Source organism: Myotis lucifugus, unplaced genomic scaffold (assembly GCF_000147115.1).
Source record: "Myotis lucifugus unplaced genomic scaffold, Myoluc2.0 scaffold_1729, whole genome shotgun sequence".
In the NCBI taxonomy this organism is placed as follows: domain Eukaryota; kingdom Metazoa; phylum Chordata; class Mammalia; order Chiroptera; family Vespertilionidae; genus Myotis; species Myotis lucifugus.
In genome coordinates this window covers 2536-21720 of record NW_005872777.1, presented here as the reverse complement: position 1 = coordinate 21720, position 19185 = coordinate 2536, and the positions used below count along the sequence as shown (strand labels likewise).

Sequence of the window (19185 nt, the reverse complement as noted above, 5' to 3'; positions counted from 1 at the left end):
GGCTCCTGGGCACCTGTTAGCTGAGAAAGTAAACACTACATGCCCTCGGCTGCACAGGTGGCTCTTTCTCTACCCAGAGCAGTTTCCGTGTGGTGGGACACCTGGGCGAGAACCACATGTCCGGTCCTGCACAGGGAGTTCCTGCAGTCCTCCCCCCAGCTCTGCGAGCTGATGGCGCCCAGCCCCAGGGTGGGTGCCACAAGGCCTCTGAGACACCTCCAGATGGTGGGGACACTTGTTTCCTTGTCATGGCCTTGGCTGTCATGAGGCGCACTGGCCAGGTAGTGTGGAGTGGCTCCAGAGCTGAGTTTGTCTGCTGCTCTCCTCACAATTTAGACCGGGGTTTGGACTTTGGGTTCTTGGGAAGACAGCACAGAGGTGACGGGCCGTTCTTGTCACATCGCATCCGGGCATCTGTAGTATCAATGTCTTATCACTGGTTATTTTAGCTTTGGTCACTTGATAATGTCATTTTTGCTAGGTTTCTGCACTGGTTTCCCCTTTCCCTACTCTTTTCTATGGAAATGAGTCACTCAGTCTGGCCCTTGTTAAGGGGGTGAGGGTGGTAGGCGCCACCTCCTGGGCCTGGGTCTGTGGATTGCTTGGAGTCTTCTGTAGGGAGCATTTCTCTTCTCCCCCATTGCTTTATTTATTCAATCCTTTACATCAGGGTGGACTCACATCTATTACTTTATACTTTGGACTATAATTTAACACTGTTATTTTTTTGTTCAAATTGTTCCAGATTTGGCCATTGGGAGCTTTCTCAGGTTTCTTCCTGCTGAGTTTTCATGAACTGTCTCAACTTGTTAATGCCAACAAACGATTTTCCTAGAGTAGAAGGCTCAGTTTAACCTTGAGAGTTTGAGCAGATTGCGTGCTACCTCTGGTTGACTGGCACTCTAGTCTGTAGAAGTCTAGCCCACAGTGGCCTGTAGGGCTGTGGACACCCCTGTCTCTGTCTGACAGAGACAAACTGCACAGCCCACACCTGCTCACTCATGTTTCTGGACGTGCTGTGCAGTCAGCCCCTCTTAGGGCAGGTTTACTGCTGGAGGAAGAGACAGCGAGGCGAAGCAACAAGGCTGGGGCCACTGGGAGTCAAGGAGGTGCCAAGGAATCTGCCCCCTTAAGGGTGAGAAGGAAACTGGTGGTGGGATCTAAAAATGGAGCATTACCAGCCCTGAGAAAACCTACGTGGCCACAAGTCCTGCAACTTCCCTGATAGTGAGTGACTCAGAGCCCAAGGACGGTGGCCACCCCTTCTTGGGGCCCCATCCAGCGACTGCAGCAGCTACGATGTTCAAGGGGCTCCAGTCAGGCCCAGCTCCCCATACTCACCTCAAGAAGTTAAACCTGCCCGTCCGTTTTCCGGGTGATTCCTTGTTTAGCTATAGTGGCATAGACCCGCCTTGACCCCTCCTGTGATTTCTGTCTCTACATTTTGGGAGAGTATTGCATTTGGAGCCAGGATAGTGTGGGGGAAAGATGACCAGGAGATGTGACAGTTGGTGCTGGACAACAGAGCAGTTGGCTCAGAGTGAAGGAATTTAGAAATGTCAGCTCCGGTTGGCTTTTGGCAAAGGTAAAACCACATCTTCTCCAGATTTGCTCTGTTTGCTTCCCACATTTAACACCCCGATGGCTGAGGGGCCACGTGTGCCAGCTCCCTGCCCACAGGCTGTTGGAGCTCCTGGGGTGTGGGATGGGCTCAAGGAACTTGTTTATAAAGTAGCAGAAACCCTGCCCTGGGCAGAGCATTCCAGCAGCTGACATGATGAAGGGGACACTGCTTGTGCTGGCCTTGCTGGTGACCAGAGAGCTGGGCATCCAGATGGGTAAGAATAGGAAGGAGGGAAGAAATGGCCTCTTGACCTTTGCCCTAGTCTGTCTCCCTCCCTCCCCCCCATGGTGATCTCTGGGCAGCTTCTAGCAAGAAATTTAGGGGTCAGCTGAGAGATTACTCCCAGGAGTCCTGCAGAAAGCCCCCAAGGTTTTCAGTCTTTCAATGGAGGGAGAGGTTCGAAGATGGAGGGTCATCAGTTATGCACACATAGGGGGATTTGGTTGGGGTAGTGGCGCTTATTTGAAGGGCTGGGATGTCTGGGGCCATGGTCAGGGGCAGAGGGGCTCTAGTCCTAGCCCCTCTCACTGCTCCCTTTAGCTGGGAGTGCCTCTGAGAGAATGTTTGCTCTGTCTGGAGTGTAAGCGGTCCTGGGAGAGGGCAGGTGTCTGTGGAAGGTGAGTCAGGACACACTGGCTATGTGATTACTTCCAAGTGGTGGGGAAACAGGAACCTCTTACCCTGGTGATTCCTTTGATGGGGTGTTTTTGTCTCTTGTCTTCAGTGGAATCTTGCCCTATTTTTTATGGAGTCTTTGGTACGTTGGCTATTGGAAGCAAAACACTGTTGGACGCCAGCCTCGAACTGGTCCACGCTACCCAACCAGAAAAAGTAGCCTTAGAAAAAATCCAGGAATGCTACAATGAGGCGGGAATCGAATCCAAGATCTTGGATCTGATCGTCATGGTAATTTACTTTCCTCCCCCCAACCTCGCTCTGGCGACATACATGCAGCATATTGCAAAATGCCACATACAAATAGACCATGACATCATGGGGTACATGACAGATAAGAGCTATAAACAGTCAAGCTCATAAATCTTAGCTCCACTCTACAGCATGTATAACATACAACCACATGCTACATGCACGTCCAACCTGTTCTTCTATCATGCATGTCCCTATTGTGCCAATTAGCTCACACACTGGGAAATAGGCGACTGATGCCAGTGTAACATAGAAAGTGTGTTAGCTCATGTGATTTTCCCCCAGATTAGGGGAGCTAACATTGCAGGATTAGAATTTTAACCTTTGGCAGGAGAGACTTCAGCTCCTGCACAAGTAGGAGTCCTGCTGCTCTATTTTAGAAATATTAAAAAAGAGCACTGCCCCGGCCAGTGTGGCTCAGTGGTTAGAGTGTCAGCCTATGCATGGAGAGTTGTGGGTCCAGTTCCCAGCCAACAGCACGTACCTGGGTTACAGGTTTAATCCCGGGTCTCAGTGAGGGGCGTGTGGGAGGCATATCAATGCCTTTCTCTCTCTCTCTCTCTCTCTCTCTCTCTCCCCCTCACCCCCACTTGCCATCTTCCATTCTCTCTAAAAATCAATGGAAAAAATATCCTTGGGTGAGGATTAACAAAAGAACAAAAACAAAAAATGAGCACCACTTTTAGACTCTTCCCAGAAGGGACTCGCTGGCTTTGCAAGGCTTCTGGCTTTCGGTCTGTTTCACTTCCTCTTGTGCCCACCTTGATGGCTCTTCTTCCGGCTCCGAGCCCCACTTCCACCTGCATTGTCGCAGTGCCCACAAGCCAGAATTTCCACTATGTCGTGTTAGTGCCCGAGGCCCCTGCAGCTTCTACTTACGTGTAGCTGCTCACAGATATATCTCCTGATGAACTGTCTGTTATTGCTCTTTTTACAGTCACGTAGATTTTGAACAGTCTGTCTTACTCTATTTCCCCCAAAGTGCTGACTCTGCAAAACGAGGTTTTTCAAGAACTTCTTGCATTAATGTAGGCACACAGGGCACATGAGATTGTTTACAACACATGCATAAACATTCATCCGATGCACCTAACAGATGAGTCTTAGGTACAGGAGAGACCACAGAATACCTGTGCGTAGGCAATTAGGAGCCATCCTCATCCTGGCCTGACTGATCACAGCCCCTCTCCAGTGATGGCCTGTGGTTCTTGCTGGGGATGGAGCTGAATCACCGAGGATGAGGAGTGGGGTGACCTGGGGAGATAGGATAGCCTTGCCGGGGCCTCAAGTCCTCTTCTCTTGTTATCTCCCTCTCTTTAGGGCACTATCACCACCAGCAAGGAATGCATCCACTACACAGTGGACAAGATAAAGAAGGATGTCACCGAACTTCTAAACTGAACTGTTTCTCTGAGCTCCGTCTTCCTGCCATTCTCACCTGAAGCTGGAATCCAGACACCTGTCCCCACGCTGTCTTCATCAGGCCGACTCTAATAAAGTAACTGCAGCTCAGATCTGTGTGCTGCGTCTGCGCTGTGCGGGGAGTACGTGAGGCCTGGCAGGGGATGCTGGGAGGTGGTGAGGCGTGACGTATGGTGAAAGCATGCAGACTGGAGTCAGGCAGAACCAGGATGAGCTTAGGCCCTGTCGCTGACAAGCTCTAGGACCTCGGACAAGTTGTTTTGTCTTTCTCAGGCTATTCCCTCATCCATAAATGGGCATTGTGTATGAGGATGAAGTTAAATAACAAATGTAATCCCAGACTTGACTAGCCTGGAAGGACAAAAATGTTGTCAACAGCTACAGACGCATCTCTCTGACTCTGGCTTTTATTCAAACACTCATTTCACTCTTCCCCATGACAGAGCTTGAATGGAGATTTCTCTCAGTGCTTATCAAATAGGTTTGAGGTAGAGGCGATGCAGGTAAACTGAAACTGTTGACCCTACCCTCCTCCAATCATCTTTTCTCATTTCTATGCTCCACCCGAGTAATGGAATCTTTCACCTGGATATCAGAGCTTTGGAGGAGGCATTTTGTGTGGGTGGATCACTGTCAAATTGAAGTTTCTGTGAGAATGAAGACTAGAATCTTCTATTCCATTGTCTTGCTGATGTCGCATGTACGTCTTAGTCTTTTTTAAAATATATTTTTATTGATTTCAGAGGGAGAGAAATATCAATAATGAGAATCATTGATCAGCTGCCTCCTGCACACCCCCTACTGGGGATTGAGCCTGCAACCCAAGCATATGCCCTTGACCAGAATTGAACCTGAGACCCTTCAGTCCAGAGGCTGACATTCTAACCACTGAGCCAAACCAACTAGGGCTGTCTAGCTTAGTCTTTTTATGTCCTAAGTTAAATGGAAGAAAATGATTCATTCGATGTGTTCCTCCTGGCATCCAAATGCAGATTCCCTGGAAGGCATCATTTGTAGATGAAAACAAAGAAGATCAAAGAAATATCCTAATTGCTTAAATGGACAAAAATGGTATCACCTGATCTAATTTGGGAATTCAGGTTTGATTGTCTCTGGTATCTGTGCTGTTTAATCACAAAGCTTCAAAAATTGTTCCTAAAGTTCTTGAATCCAGGCATGACAGTGGTAACAATACCAATAATAAGTAGCCACATCAGCAGGGATCACAACTGTCAACCTACACCTACTCAGGGAGAAACAGGTTCTGTTCTCATTTATGTCATACATGAAGCCATTTCTTGGGTCCGAGCCCCTCTGCTAGGGATGGGACCTCCTTGGAAGCTGGGAACTGGGAGATGAGAGCAGCCACAGGTAGGTGGGACATGCTTTATTGCAAAGCAGCCAGCCACCCGCTGTTCAGGAGCACATTTTATACTAACTCAGACAAAAGAGGTTTCTTGCTAAAATAGTGACATCAGTGTCACATGATACATAGGTACACTGCACAGTGCATACAGTAAAACTGCTGTCATTGCCTTTGCACGTATGGCAAATAGGCCTTTAACATCCGGCGTACTCTGGGTAGGGTCCCCACACCATTTACTCTCATAACAGCCCTGTGAAGTAAGCACTAAATTACCCATTTTACCAATGTGGAAACTAAAGTAGAGGCAGATTTCGTAACTTGCACAGGGCAATACAGCTCCCAGCCTACAGGGTTGGGATTCACACTGAGTTATGGCTCCAGAGCTTTACACTAAGCGGAAAGTACCTCATAGCCCTGTCAGAAGCCAGCGGCCTTGGAGAAAACAGGCTGTGGAGGTGCAAGATGAATGAGAGGATTTAAAAAAGGGAACAGGAGAGCAAGGGAAAGGTTTTTTAAAAAAATTTTTGTTTTTGTGTTTTTTTATTGCTTTCAGAGAGGAAGGGAGAGGGAGAATTAGAAACATTAGTGATGAGAATCAATGATCAGCTGCCTCCAGCACACCCCCTTTTGGGGACTGAGCCTGCAACCTGGGCATGTGCCCTGACCAGGAATCAAACTGTGACCTGGTTCACTGAGTCACACCAGCCAGGCAGGAAAGGCGTTGTTTTTTTCATGTAGTAAAAGATACTGTTCCTTACAGTGACAGCCCTATTATGCTGGATAAAGACGAGCACTAAGTGAAAGCCAGTCTACACTTACTGGCTCATCTCATGTGAATCTGTTGGTGTGTTGTGTGGTATGACTTGAGAATAAAAGCTTTCCTACACTTGATGCTCTCCAGTGAATCTTCATGTGTTGACTGAAATTATAGTAGTAGCAAGTCTTTCCCATAGACTTTGCATTTAAAGGGTTTTTTATCCAGTGTGAGTCATATGAATACAAGATGAGTTTGGTCGAAGGCCTTTCAACATTTATTGCATTCATGGGGCTTCCCTCCAATGTGAACTTTCATGTGTTGACGCAAATTATACTGGGAGCAAAAGGTTTTCCCACATTCTTTGCACTTAAAAGGTTTCTCGCCAGTATGGATCCAACCATGCTGGACAAAACCAGAGTGGAAGGAGAAAGATTTTCCACATTTAGTGCATTCATAGGGCTTCTCTCCTGTGTGAATCCGCTGGTGCTCTGTGAGGTGTGACTTGCGACGAAAAGCTTTCCCACACTCACTGCACTCATAGGGCTTCACTCCCGTGTGGATCTGCATATGTTGACCCAAATTAAACTTGTAGCAAAATGCTTTCCCACAGTCTTTGCATACAAAGGGTTTTTCTCCAGTGTGAGTTTTCTGATGCTTAATTAAATTAGACTGATGCATGGCCTTTCCACATTTATTGCACTCATAGGGCTTCTCCTTAGTGTGATTCTTCATGTGTTGCCTGAGAGCAGAACTGTTGCGAAAGGTTTTCCCACACTCTGCACTCAAAAGGCTGTTCTCCAGTGTGAATCTGTTGGTGCTGCATGAGGTCTGATGTACAGCTGAAGGTTTTCCTACACTGTGTGCACTCATAAGGCTTTGCTTTCGGATGAACATAATCATGTGCAAGATCCCAATTCTTGGTGTTCCTGCATTCACTATATTCATAACGGTTCTTCCCAGTTTGATTCCTGGGGTCTTTTAGTCTGTGTGTATCACTGTTATGGAGAACACCTACTAGAGAGACTCGCTCCTGTAAAACCCTTGAGCGTAGACTATTATCTGACCCCAAATCATTGCATTTAGGGTTCATCTCCTTGTGGGGGTCTGTCACTGGCCTTAAGACTTCCTGCATTTCCGACAGCCCTTCCTGAGTTTTGGTTTTCCCAGCCCTGGCGTCCCTTGAGGCTCCCTGCCCCACCCATCCCCGAAGTGAGGACGCCTCGGACAGGAGCCGCTGAGAAGTGGTAGTCTCTGATTTTCCTCTGGCTCCTGAAAAGGATCCCCCTGCCCCACCCATCCCCGAAGTGAGGACGCCTCGGACAGGAGCCGCTGAGAAGTGGCAGTCTCTGATTTTCCTCTGGCTCCTGAAAAGAAATAACAACACAAGAATGACTTCGTAGTGATGCCAACATAAAGAAACAAATTACAACTTTTATTAGAGAGAAAATGATGAAAACAATGTCTCTGTGCCTGTTATGTTTTCACATCTTTGAACCCCAGGTTTACAATTTGTTCTTTTCTGTTGCTTGAGCTCTTGACATTTAAAAAAGGGAAACTCAAGAGGGGGTGCTTGGGCACAGAACAGAGGATCTGTTGGAGAACCCTCCTTACATTCCAGAGTCAAGGAGAGTGGACAGTATGAGGATGACATCACATACAGTAGGTTGGCTCTGAGAGGGAGCGACTCATCGTGGTGCTAGGACAGCACAAGCAGAGGCACCAATTCCCTTCCAGGTGGGAGAGGGAAAGAGATCACAAGGGGTTTCCCAGGAGGTGTGCCAGCTGTTTCCTAATAGAGAGGCAGAAACCACCTGACAGAGGAAGTGGAAGGAGTGCTGTGAAGGAGACAGAATGTACAAAGTCCGTTCTGAGTGAGACATGGATGGCTAGGGAAGCTCAGCACATGAGAGGCTGTTGGTGGTATGGAGCTAGAGACAGACAGAGGCAGAGGGCAGGCAGATGCCCAGGACTCTGACTTGGGTGCCAGTGAGCACAGTCACTGCTATCCCCTGACAAGGTTTACAAGGCAGAAGTGAGCACAGTCTGAGGGGACAGGTGGGGTCAGCTGTGCCAGAGAAACAGGCAAGTTAAAAGACACAAAACAGCTAGAAGAGGTCAATGGGGGAGAATGGGGGACATATGTAATACTTTCAAAAATAAAGATTAAAAAAAAAGACATAATCTGGATAGTGAAAATTTTAAACACTTAATTAGAGGCATTATGAGAATGGAAATGTTAAAAATATAAGTGTTCATTCTTCCTCAATGAATCTATTAATTCAATAAACCCTAGATAAATTCACAACAGCCTTTTTCAGAGAACTCAAAAAGATAATTCTAGATCTAATGTGGAAGAGTAAAGGGACACAATTATAGGGCCAGATGATCTACTGCTAAATTCTACAAAACATTTAAGGAAGAAATAATAACAAATATCTAATACCAATTCTATATAAGCTCTTCCAGAAAACAAGAGGATGAAATACTCCCCATCTCATTTTATGAGGTCATCATTACCTTAATACTAATACCAAAACCAGATATTATTAAAACTATAAACTAACATCTCTCAAGATCATAGACACAAAAATACAGAATGATATATTAACAAACTGAATCCCAAATGTAAAAAAGAACGGAAAGTCCATGCAGGAATAAAAGGCTGGTTCACCATTTAAAAATAAATCCTTGTAACTGACCCTATTAGAAGACTTAGGGCCCTGGCTGGTGTGGGTCAGTTGGTTTAAGCATCCAGACGAACACCAGAAGGTAGCTGTTTGATTCCTGGCCAGGGTACAAACTCGGGTTGGGGGGTTTGATCCTGGGTTGGGAGTGTGTGGGAGGCAACTGATAGATGTTTCTCTCTCCTTCTCTTTTTCACTTCCTCTCTCTCCCTTTTCTCTGAAAAAACAAACAAAAAACTCTGGGTTCTGGATTCTTAAAAAAAAAAAAAAAAGACTAAAAAGGAAAACTATATGATCACATCAGCAGACAGAAAAATCAGTAAGTAAAACTCAAAATCCATTCATGATTTTAAAAATACTAAGTATAAATGTAATCATATGTGCAGAATTTATATGCTGAAAACCACAAAATGTTGGTGAAAAAAATCAGAGCATCCCATATAATAAAGAGGTAATATGCAAATTGACCCTCATGCCATCACAAAATGGCGATGTGCACAGTGGAGGTGGGGCAGCAGGGGCGGGGTCAGCGGCTGCTCCATGCAGCTTTTGCCGGGTCCCTGCGGCCCTGTGGGGATGCGGGGGTCCTGGTGGCCGCTTTGTGCAGCTTCTGCCAGGGTTTCCGCAGCCCTGCGTGCGTGCCACGGGGGCTGGGTCTGGCAGCTGCTGCGCGGCCCAGAGGCGGGGCATTGGGGCGGCACTCCAGGACTTGGGGCCATCCCGTGGTGCGCTGGCCACGTGGGGCAGGACTCCAGGACTCAGGGCAGTCCCATGGCGCGGGGAGTGGGGGTGGAGTGATCCCGGGTCTCGTGCGATTTCGTGCGACAGGTCACGAGTATCTAAATAAATGGAAAGATATTCTATGGTCATGGGTTGGAGTATGCAGTACATGCTCAGTTGTTGAGTGTCGACCTATGAACCAGGAAGTCATAGTTTGATTCCTGATCAGGACACATGCTCGGGTGGTGGGCTCAATCCCCAGTAGGAAGCGTATAGGAGGTGGCTAATCAATGATTCTCTCTCATTATTGATGTTTCTATATCTTTCTACTTCTCCCTTCTTCTCTGAAATCAATAAAAATATATATATTTTAGAATCTTACTGGCATTACAGAACAAAGAAAAAAATATATATTTTTAAAAAGATATCAACTCTCCCTAATTTTTAGATTAAACACAATCCCAATAAAAATTCCATCAAGTTCCTTTTGAAGATATATAAAATGTATGTGAAAAGGCAAAGGCTATCACATTGACAAAATAATTCAGAAAAAGAACAAAGTCAGAGAATACACCTTACCCAATTTAAAACCAACTATGAAGTTATAGTAATCAAAACTGTGGTGTTGGCAAAAGTAAACACACACATAGATCAGTGAAACAGAACAAAGAGCCTAGAAATATTACCCTCAAACATAGTAAACTCCTTTTTGAAAGATGCATAGTCAGTTCAATAGGGAGATAGTCTTTTCAACAAATGGCTCTGGGTGTTCACACGGGGTAAGAAATATACCTTGACACACACCTCACATCTTATAGAAAAAATAACACAAAATGGATCATAGACTTAAATATAAAAACATAAAATTTTTAAAGAAACACAAAGGAGAAAATCTGTGAGACCAGGGTTTGGCAATGAATATTTTGATATGAAAAGAAAAGCACAATTGTTGAAAGGAAAAATTCAGCTTTAGTAGTAAATTGAGCTTTACCAAAATTAAAAATGTTTGCTCTATTGTTAAAAGAATGAAAATACATCCCTGGCTAATTTTGCTCAGTGGATAGTGCGTCAGCCTGTGGACTGAAGGGTCCCAGGTTTGATTCTGGTCAAGGGCATATGCCCAGGTTGCGGATCCCCAATAGAGGGCGGGCAGGAGGTAGCCGATTGAAGATTCTCTCTCATCATGGATGTTTCTATCTCTCTCTCCCTCTCCCATCCTCTCAGAAATCAATAAAAAATATATTTAAAAATAAATAAATGAATGAAAATACAAGCCACAGATTGAAATAAAATATTTGCAAATCACAATAAAGAACTCATATCTAGAATAGAGAATACTTAGAGCTCAAATATAAGAAAATAATAACAACTACAAAATGAGCAGAAGATCTGAACAGATAATTCACAAAAGAAAATATACAAAAATTCACAAAAGAAAATATATGGATAAAAAGTGAGCATATGTCATTGTCAATCACTTGTCATTAGAGAAAAAAAATTAGAACCACAATGAGTTACTTCTACATATGTTAGAAATGGCTAACATTAAACACACACACACAAAAAAACCACACACACACACAAACCAAAAATCCTGGCAATATCAAATGCTGGTAAAGATATGGAATGAGGAATTCTCACTCATTACTGGTAGGAATGCCAAATGCTATAGCCATTTTGGAAGGCAATTTGTCAAGTTCCTAAAAAGTTCAAGCAATCCAATACCTAAATGAACTGAAACCTTATGTTTACACAAAAACTTGTATGTGAATTATTACAGCAGACAGGACGGTGAATGGATAAACAAACTGGTACATACCCATATACTGTGATACTATTTGGAAACAAAAAAGAATGAACTGTGGATTCACTCAATGATGTGGATGAATATTAAATGCATTTTGCAAGCCCCACTGCCTGTGTCTGTGTCCATTAGGTGGGAATGGCTGGGGAGTGGGGGGGTGGGGGGTCAATTTGGGAAAAGGGAGACATATGTAAAACTTTAGACAATAATAAAAAAAATAAAAAATCTCCCCCCCCCAAATAAATAAATAAATGCATTTTGCACGTGAAAAAGCCAGATTCAAAAGTGTTACAGATTCCATTCACATAACATTTGGAAAGAGGAGAACTATGGAGACAACACAGATTACATGCCAGTGAATGGGGAAGGGGAGAGTGGTTGACTATATAGGAGATGCCAAGGGTCATTTGTATATAACAAAACTATATTGTATTTTACTGGGCTGGACAGTACATGCCTCTATGCATTTTTCAAAACCCAAAGAACTGTACATCACAGTGAGTGAATATTAATGTGTTCAAATTAACAACAACACCACCACCCGGGATGTCAGGGGATTCCAGAATGGAATGCAGACTGTGACAAATGAACTTGAGTGAATTATAACGGTATGTATGGCCCTACCTCAGTGAAGGAGGTGGAGGAAAACCAAGCTGACCTAAGTACTTTTGGAAAATGGTGTTTTGACAGTACACTGTAAGGCTAAAGACAAAAATAACTACAGTTTACCCTTGAACATGGGGATGGGGAGGTTTAGGGGTACCCACCACCCACACAGTGGAAAATGCACATATAAGTGAAATCATCTCTGCAAACGTGAATTCCCAATCACGGATCCAAAATATGTATGTAAATATTATACTCTAGTTGGTAATCTGTTTCCCAGGGAGACTACTTCACATGTATAATGGAATTGAAAAAATAAGTTAATAAATGGTAGATAATGGAAGCCAGGTTTTTATGGTCACAGAAAGAAGTTGCAAATAAGCAAAGAAGGAAGGCTAGAATGAATCATGTCAAAGAACGAGGTTATTAAGAACAGAGTTCAACTATATGCAACCACAAGAATGAATCTCACAGACATACTAGAATATATAGTCGGGTTCCATTTACAATAATTCTAGAGCAGTCACAATGAACCTATGGTGACAATCTAGATAAGGTGACCTTTCCAGGACAGAGCAGCACAGCCTCCTGACTGGCTGGAAGCACTGTGCGTGTCTGCCCTGGGTGGGGGCTGTTCGGGCTCGTATCTATGTAAAAATCCACCAGTGAGCTCTAAGATATGTGCGTATTGCTGGATGCAGGTAAAAAACTAGAAGAAATAAGAGGAGTGGGGCTAAGGAAGTCAAGTGTAGGCAACTTTTCCAAGAATAAGACAACTCCTCCAAGAGTTTGGTTGTACAAATGTATTAGTCAACATTTAGAAACTGCCATGGAGCCAGGACTGTTTTGTGTGTTTTATTTTCCCCAAGCAAGCACCCTGAGCATGGGTTTTTGTTGAATAGAGGTAGATAAAAATAGAAAAGAGCCTGGCCAGTGTGGCTCAGTGGTTGAGCATCACCCTATGAATCAGGAGGTCAGGGTTCGATTCCTGGTCTGGGCACATGCCTGGGTTGCAGGCACGATCCCCAGTGTGGAGCATGAAGGAGGCAGCTGATCAATGATTCTCTCTCATTGATGTTTCTCTCTCTCCCTCCTGCTTCCTCACTGAAAAAAAAAAAAAGAAAAAAAAAGAAAAAAGAAAGAAAGAGAAAATAAGTGAAGAAGTAAGGTCCCAGGGAAGGCAGGAGATGTGAGTTAGTCTCTGGCACAGGAAGTGTGCACGGCAGGGGGCAAGATCTCTTCCATAGAGAATGGGAGCTACAGGTATGAGACAGACAGATGGATCTGTCAGTGGAGGAGCAAGAGCAGGACATGAAGTGGGTTGTATGCTGAGACATCAGTGGCTCAGGGAGTGGTCAGTTTGGATCAGTGGTTGAGTGGGTGGGAGAGCTGGTATAGGAGACAGCTGATCAGAAACCAAGAGCAGGTGTGGGCCGACCAGTTAGCAGTGTGCTGGCATCACACTGGCAGTAGGTGATGAGGGCTTAGCCTAGGATGTTAGTGGTGGAGCTCATGGAGGTAGTGGATTCACTTGATGTGAAAAACAAAATAAGCAGGACGAGGATGGCTGGATGCTGGGTGGACGGAGGCAGAGTGCTATGGGTTTGGCCAAGGTTGTTTCCCCCTTCTCGACTGTCTGAGTGACAGGGCCATCCAGTGCAAGTAGAGGATGGAAGAGTGGGCAAGATCGTGATTTCCTTCTAGGCATGAAGAATCTGATGGAACATGTGGAATATAATTGAAAAATAAGGGACTCAGCTGGGCTGAGGAGGCTGGTGAGAGACACTCACTGGCAGGCTGAGCAGGAGAGGGGCGAGACCATGGCTCTGCAGTGGTGCCAGTCAACACACTCGATGACTCCGACTGCCTTCAGCAGCCGAGATGTAGGACAGACAGATTCAAATGTCACCTTGAGGTTTTACAGTAAAAGAAGGGCAGGAAGCCAATGGAGCCAGGGATGGCTTCTGCCTGACAAACAGGAGGATGGAAGAATGGATGCAGAAGGGTGGGAACAGATTACAGGCAGATATAGTAAGGTAGGCTCTTTTTCTTCTGAGTCCAGAATGACATGTGAGATGTTACGCTTTGTGATTGATATCATCACACGAAAGATCCTAACAGCTGACTTCTTTTGAGCTCCTAACTAGAGCTTAGGCATGGTGCTAAGCATTTTCATGCATTCACGATTATACCTTCAAATAGCGCAATGAGTTTGAAATTATTTCTACTTTTTTCAAGAGTAGGCAGAGTAAACCAAACCCATGTGCCTTCTCCTGGGGCACACAGCCGAATCCTACCTCCCTGCTACATCCCGAGAGAGGGCCAACCTCTGAGTCCTCAAACAGAATGCGAGGTGAAGTGATGCGTGTGTGCAGCTGGACTCTACCTTCCTCTCGTGTGCCCTTTGCAGCAGAATGATGCCAGGGTAACCATGAAGCCACATATGGATGACAAAGGGCACATGTTCGGGCACATGGTCTCTGAACCACTGTGTGAATGAACTCCCGGGCTGACCCACATGGACCCTGTTATGACTGAGAAAAGTATTTTTCATGTGTTGAGCCACTGACATTTTGGAGGTTATCTGTTATGCAGTGAGCATTAACTGAGCCTAACGTAGCTAAACGAGGCCAAGCAATTGGAGCCAGAGCCTCACTCTGACCTGACAGAAGAGGTTCTTCATCTGGCGGCAGTACAGAATGTGTTGAGGAGGGAGGACAGAAGGACACCAAGACACCCAGGCACCCAAGGAGGCCGCAACAAGGAGCTTCCCACTGAGTTCCAGAGGCAACAGTTAGGCCGCCACAACACCCACTGTCTACATCTCGGCCACCCACCTGCACACGCACTTTGGGAGAGGCCTCCCTTCACAATCCATAGCTCCTGCCTGTGCTCTGATAGGTGGACAAGCTCTGATTTGGGGACTGGGTATCCTGTTTGTGGAGAAAGAAGTAAGATGCACACATTTTAGCAAAGACAAAAAGCAATGCCTCAGTGCTGTCTGGGACTTCAGGATAGAGAAGACCTTGGAGTGAGGCTGCTCTTGTCCAAGTTGATCTGCAACCGGGAACCAACGCCAAGAATACCGTCATTGGGTCCTAAACACCGAATAAGGTGGTGCTGGCTGTCTATGCCGATCCGTCTCCCTTGACTCCATCCTGGAGAATCCCCAAAATTGTTCCGATGTAGTCACAGGACCCACCTGCACCAGTGCTCAAAGAACAGCATGACCACTGCTACTGACTGCTCTTCTTTACACTGGCCCACTTTAATTTTATCTTAATACCTGCCTTTAAAAAGGGAATCCTGTGTCAATTTGAGAAATTGAAAAACTAGTTTCATTCACCACAAATGGAAAGTTACTATAAGAAAATCAAAATAGTGCTATTTAAAAAAATATTTTATTGATTAAGTGAGGAAGGGTGAGGGAGAGATAGAAACATCAATGATGAGAGAGAATCATTGATTGGCTGCCTCCTGCACACCCGCCACTGGCGATGGCATGTGCCCTTGACCAGAATCGAACCTGGGACCCTTCAGTCCGCAGGCCAACACTCTATCCACTGAGCCAAACCAGTTAGGGCCAAAATAGCACTATTAAGTCTCAGTGAACTCACACTGCTTGCTCAGGGCTGTGAGTCTGAGGCTGTCTCCTCTGTTGAAGAGGGAAATTACCAATAGTCAAGGGGCATTTAGAAAGACTCAGCTCAGCCCTGGCCGGGTAGCTCAGGTGGTTAGAGCATTGTCCCCCTACTCCAAGGTTGTGGGTTCGCTCCCTGGTCGGGCACATACAAGAATCAACCAATGAATGAAACTGATGTCTCTCTCTCTCTGTTCCTCTCTCTTTAAAATAGAAAACAAAACAAAAAAGACTCAGCAAAAAATAAATACTTTCTCCCTAAACCAGGGGTGGGGAACATCTGGTCCATATAAGGCCCGCAAAATCATTTGGTCTGGCCCTTCTAAAGCATTAGGGGTGAGTTTATTAAATGTTTGACCACATACAGCAGGCTAGTTAAAAAGTATATATATATATATATATATATATATATATATATATATATAGGTATTTTTTGGCCAGAACAAAACTTTACTGTCAGGCTCTTCAGGGCCACAGGAGGGTCCTCGTTGGGCTCCTCGAAGGCATTCAATAATATTAGTAATTAAATAGCGATGCTCATCCCCCAAACGGAATGTACAACAGAGGTCCCATTGTGCCATGTAAGGGGTCTGGTCCCATGAGGTCTGGTACCCGAGAGGTGCGGGGGGTGGGGGTGGGGGTTGCGGGGGGGTCGGGTGTTCCCTGATGCGGAGGGTTAAGGCCACAAAGGAAAAGGAAGAGGAGCAACGGGGCCTGGAGGCAGCTGGGCTGGTCCATCACATCCAGGAATCCGGCTTCACCCGTGGGCTGACCGAGTGCAGGGCACGCCAGGCCCCGCGCACCGTGGGTTCGGATGGGCAGCGGGGGCCCCGAGGCGTGGGAATCTGTGAGGGTTTCCCGTCTGGCTGTGTGTCCATCCGGCCCCGTGCCCAGGTCCTTGGCGGCTCAGGGCCAGCCAGGTGACTCCCAGATGCATCTGGCTGCCCCCCGACACCAGGGCAGGGGCTGCCTTCATCGGAAGAGCTGGACAGGGCTGGCCCCGGCACCCGGGCAGCCCATTGGCCACCCGGCCAGAGTCCCCTGGTTGGCCACACTTGCCACCCAGGACACAGAGGGACGAAGAGGAGGAGCTGGAGGAACAGTAGGCGGAGTCAGGGCCTGGAGCGTCTGGGCCCGAGCCGGGTCAGGGGCGGGTCCAGTGGGGGTGCCCCCAGCCGTAGCCTCAAGGGCTCGCGCGTTGGCCAGGAACTCCTCTTCCAGGCGCCGGCACAGCTGCTGTTCGTGCTGCGGGTCAAGCTGCAAGGGGGTACTGAAGACGCTGGCAGGCGTGGTGCCCAGCTCTGGACTAGGGCTGGAGACCCGGGGCGGCCGGGGGGCTGCAGGGCTGCGGGCACGGGGAGTGCGGGGGCTGCTCCTGCCTGAGCCCCCACCGGCCCTACCCCGCGACACCCAAGAGTGCTGCCCGTCTCGGTCCCGACGCACAAGCAGCACAGCTTGCTCCGCGGGGCTCTGGCTCCGGGCCCGCCGGGCAGGGCTGGGGGTGGACAGCTGGGCCCTCCTGCCTCGTGGGGCCTCCTGGAGCTGCCCCCGATCTAGCTGGTCTCGGGACTGCCTGCGAGGGGCGGGGGGTCGTCTCTGGGAAGCTGGGGTGCTTGTGGTCAGCCGCCGGCTGTGCTGCTCCCTCGGGGGCCAGCGCCTGAGTCATCACTTCGGGCACCAAGGGGGCCGCTCTGGGCGGAGGAGGCTGAAGAGTCGCTGTCCCCAGAGTAGCGTCGGGAGCGGGGATGGGGGGGCAGCTGATCCCGGGCCCTGAGTGGGGTCTCAGGCCCCTCCTTGGCGCTTCGTAAGCTCATGGGCGTCACCTCTGGCCGGGAGCCTCGCCGCTCACCCCCTGGGGCTGGGCTGCCCGCTCGGGGGCTGGGAGTGGGTGACACCCTCTGCGGGGAGAATGGGTCCTCGGCGGGGGCGGGCGGTGCGCGGTGGAGGAGCAGCGGCAAGGGTCGTGCTTGTCCAGGTAGTGCTCCAGCGTGTCCCAGCCGCCACTCACGTGCACCATCACGTGGCTCCTCAGCACCCGCACGAAGATGAGCAGGCTGGAGTCTCCGACGCGGTACTTGCCCTCGGAGACCTTGATCATGGGGAACTGGTCCGGGCAGGTGCAGTGGCCCAGGATCTCCCTCACCAGTTAGTCCAGGTTGCGCAGGTCCTTGGGTGTCATGCGGGGCCCTCGGGTGGGAGCCCCTGGTGCAGCCGCGGTTTCGGGGGTGCTCTCCTCATCCTCAGCGGCCGGGGTGTGGGGGGCCGAGGGTGCGGCGCGCAGCTCCTGCTCGATCTGCTCAAACTGCACGAGGCGCGGGGCCAGCAGGCCGAGGCTGGCCCTGCGCCGCGCCACCTCCAGCAGGCAGAGCACCACGCGCGGGCAGCCTCGGTGACGGCGTTGGCATGTTGGCACAGAGTGGTGCCCGTGGCCAGTCCCACCGGGAAGCCGTCACCCCCGCCGGGCAGACCCAGGCCGTACAAGGCATTGAGCCACTCGGCCAAGTCCTCCTTCATGGCCTCCACGTAGGCCTCGGAAGGGCCTCACACTCTTGGCTGCCGAGCCTGCGATGCTCGCCACTGGGTCTGCCATGCCCGGGCCAGCGGAGTCACTGGCTCATCCCGTGGCCTCGGGGAGCATCGTCCCGGCGGGGCCGGAGCCGGGCCGGGCCACCGCAGAGAGGCGCCGCCCGAGCCCGGGCGATTGGTCCGGTCCGCTGCTGCCGCCGCGGAGCCCCCAAAAAATATATATATTTTTTAATTGTTTAAAGTATTATATATGTCTCCTTTTTCTCCCACCGACTCCTCCCTGGCCACTCTCACCCCCTAGAGTAGGCTAATTTTTAAGTTGATAACTGTGTATGGCCCTTGAATGATGTTATAAATATCATAAAAATGGCCCCTGGCAAAAAAAGGTTCCCCACCCTGCCCTAAAACCATCAGCAAGCAGGAAAGAAGAAAAAGGGAATGGCTTTCTCCGATTGCTCATCAATGCCATTTGTTGTGTTTGTACCCCCTAAAATTATCTCCCATGCCAAGAGAGAATCATGGCCCAGACTTCAGGACACAAGGGATAAACAGGTAGGCATCAGGGGTCAAAGAAGCCTTTTAAGCATTTTTTTTAAAATTCTCACCAGAGGATATTTTTCTTTTGATTTTTTGAGAGATTGGAAGGGAGGGAGGAAGTGGGGAGAGAGAGAGAAACATCGATGTGAGAGTGACACATGGATTGGTTGTCTCCCGAACATGCCCTGATGTAGGCCAGGGATTGAGCCTGCAACCGAGGTACGTGCCCTTGAATGGAAATCAAACCCGAGACCCTTCAGTCTGAGGGCTGATGCTCTAACTACTGAGCAACTGGTCAGGGCCAAAGAAGCCTTTAAAATGAATTGTTGTTTAGAACAATAACCAGTAGGACTCACACCTCTGGGTGTGCTGTCTGGTTCACTCATTTCTGAACAACATCCTATTACTCATGGGTCCTGCTGACTGGGCTGTGAACCAATCAAGCTTGGCTACTCAGCTTCCATCTCATGGGAACCTGGAGAAGGGACAGTCTAAGCCAGCCTGTGCTGAAGTCCAGGTTGAGAGGTAAAGGGACCACCAAAGCCCCATTGAAGCAAGTCTTGCTCCAGAGG

At 48.1% G+C, this 19185-nt stretch overlaps 1 protein-coding gene and 2 pseudogenes across 1 annotated transcript; 1 reads left to right on the top strand and 2 right to left on the bottom strand.

The window, feature by feature from the left end:
- The window catches only part of LOC102427426, a 21960-nt pseudogene extending 14607 nt beyond the window's left edge, over positions 1 to 7353 (bottom strand).
- Positions 1729 to 4063, top strand: LOC106695585 (major allergen I polypeptide chain 2-like). The gene is made up of 3 exons (XM_014450098.2): positions 1729 to 1838; positions 2349 to 2530; positions 3872 to 4063. The coding sequence occupies exons 1-3, from the start codon at positions 1775 to 1777 to the stop codon at positions 3950 to 3952; spliced, it is 327 nt and encodes a 108-aa protein (XP_014305584.1). The 5' UTR covers positions 1729 to 1774; the 3' UTR covers positions 3953 to 4063.
- An 8934-nt stretch (positions 7354 to 16287) lies between the features above and the next one.
- LOC102427123 lies at positions 16288 to 18238 on the bottom strand (annotated as a pseudogene).
- Positions 18239 to 19185: the final 947 nt, after the last annotated feature.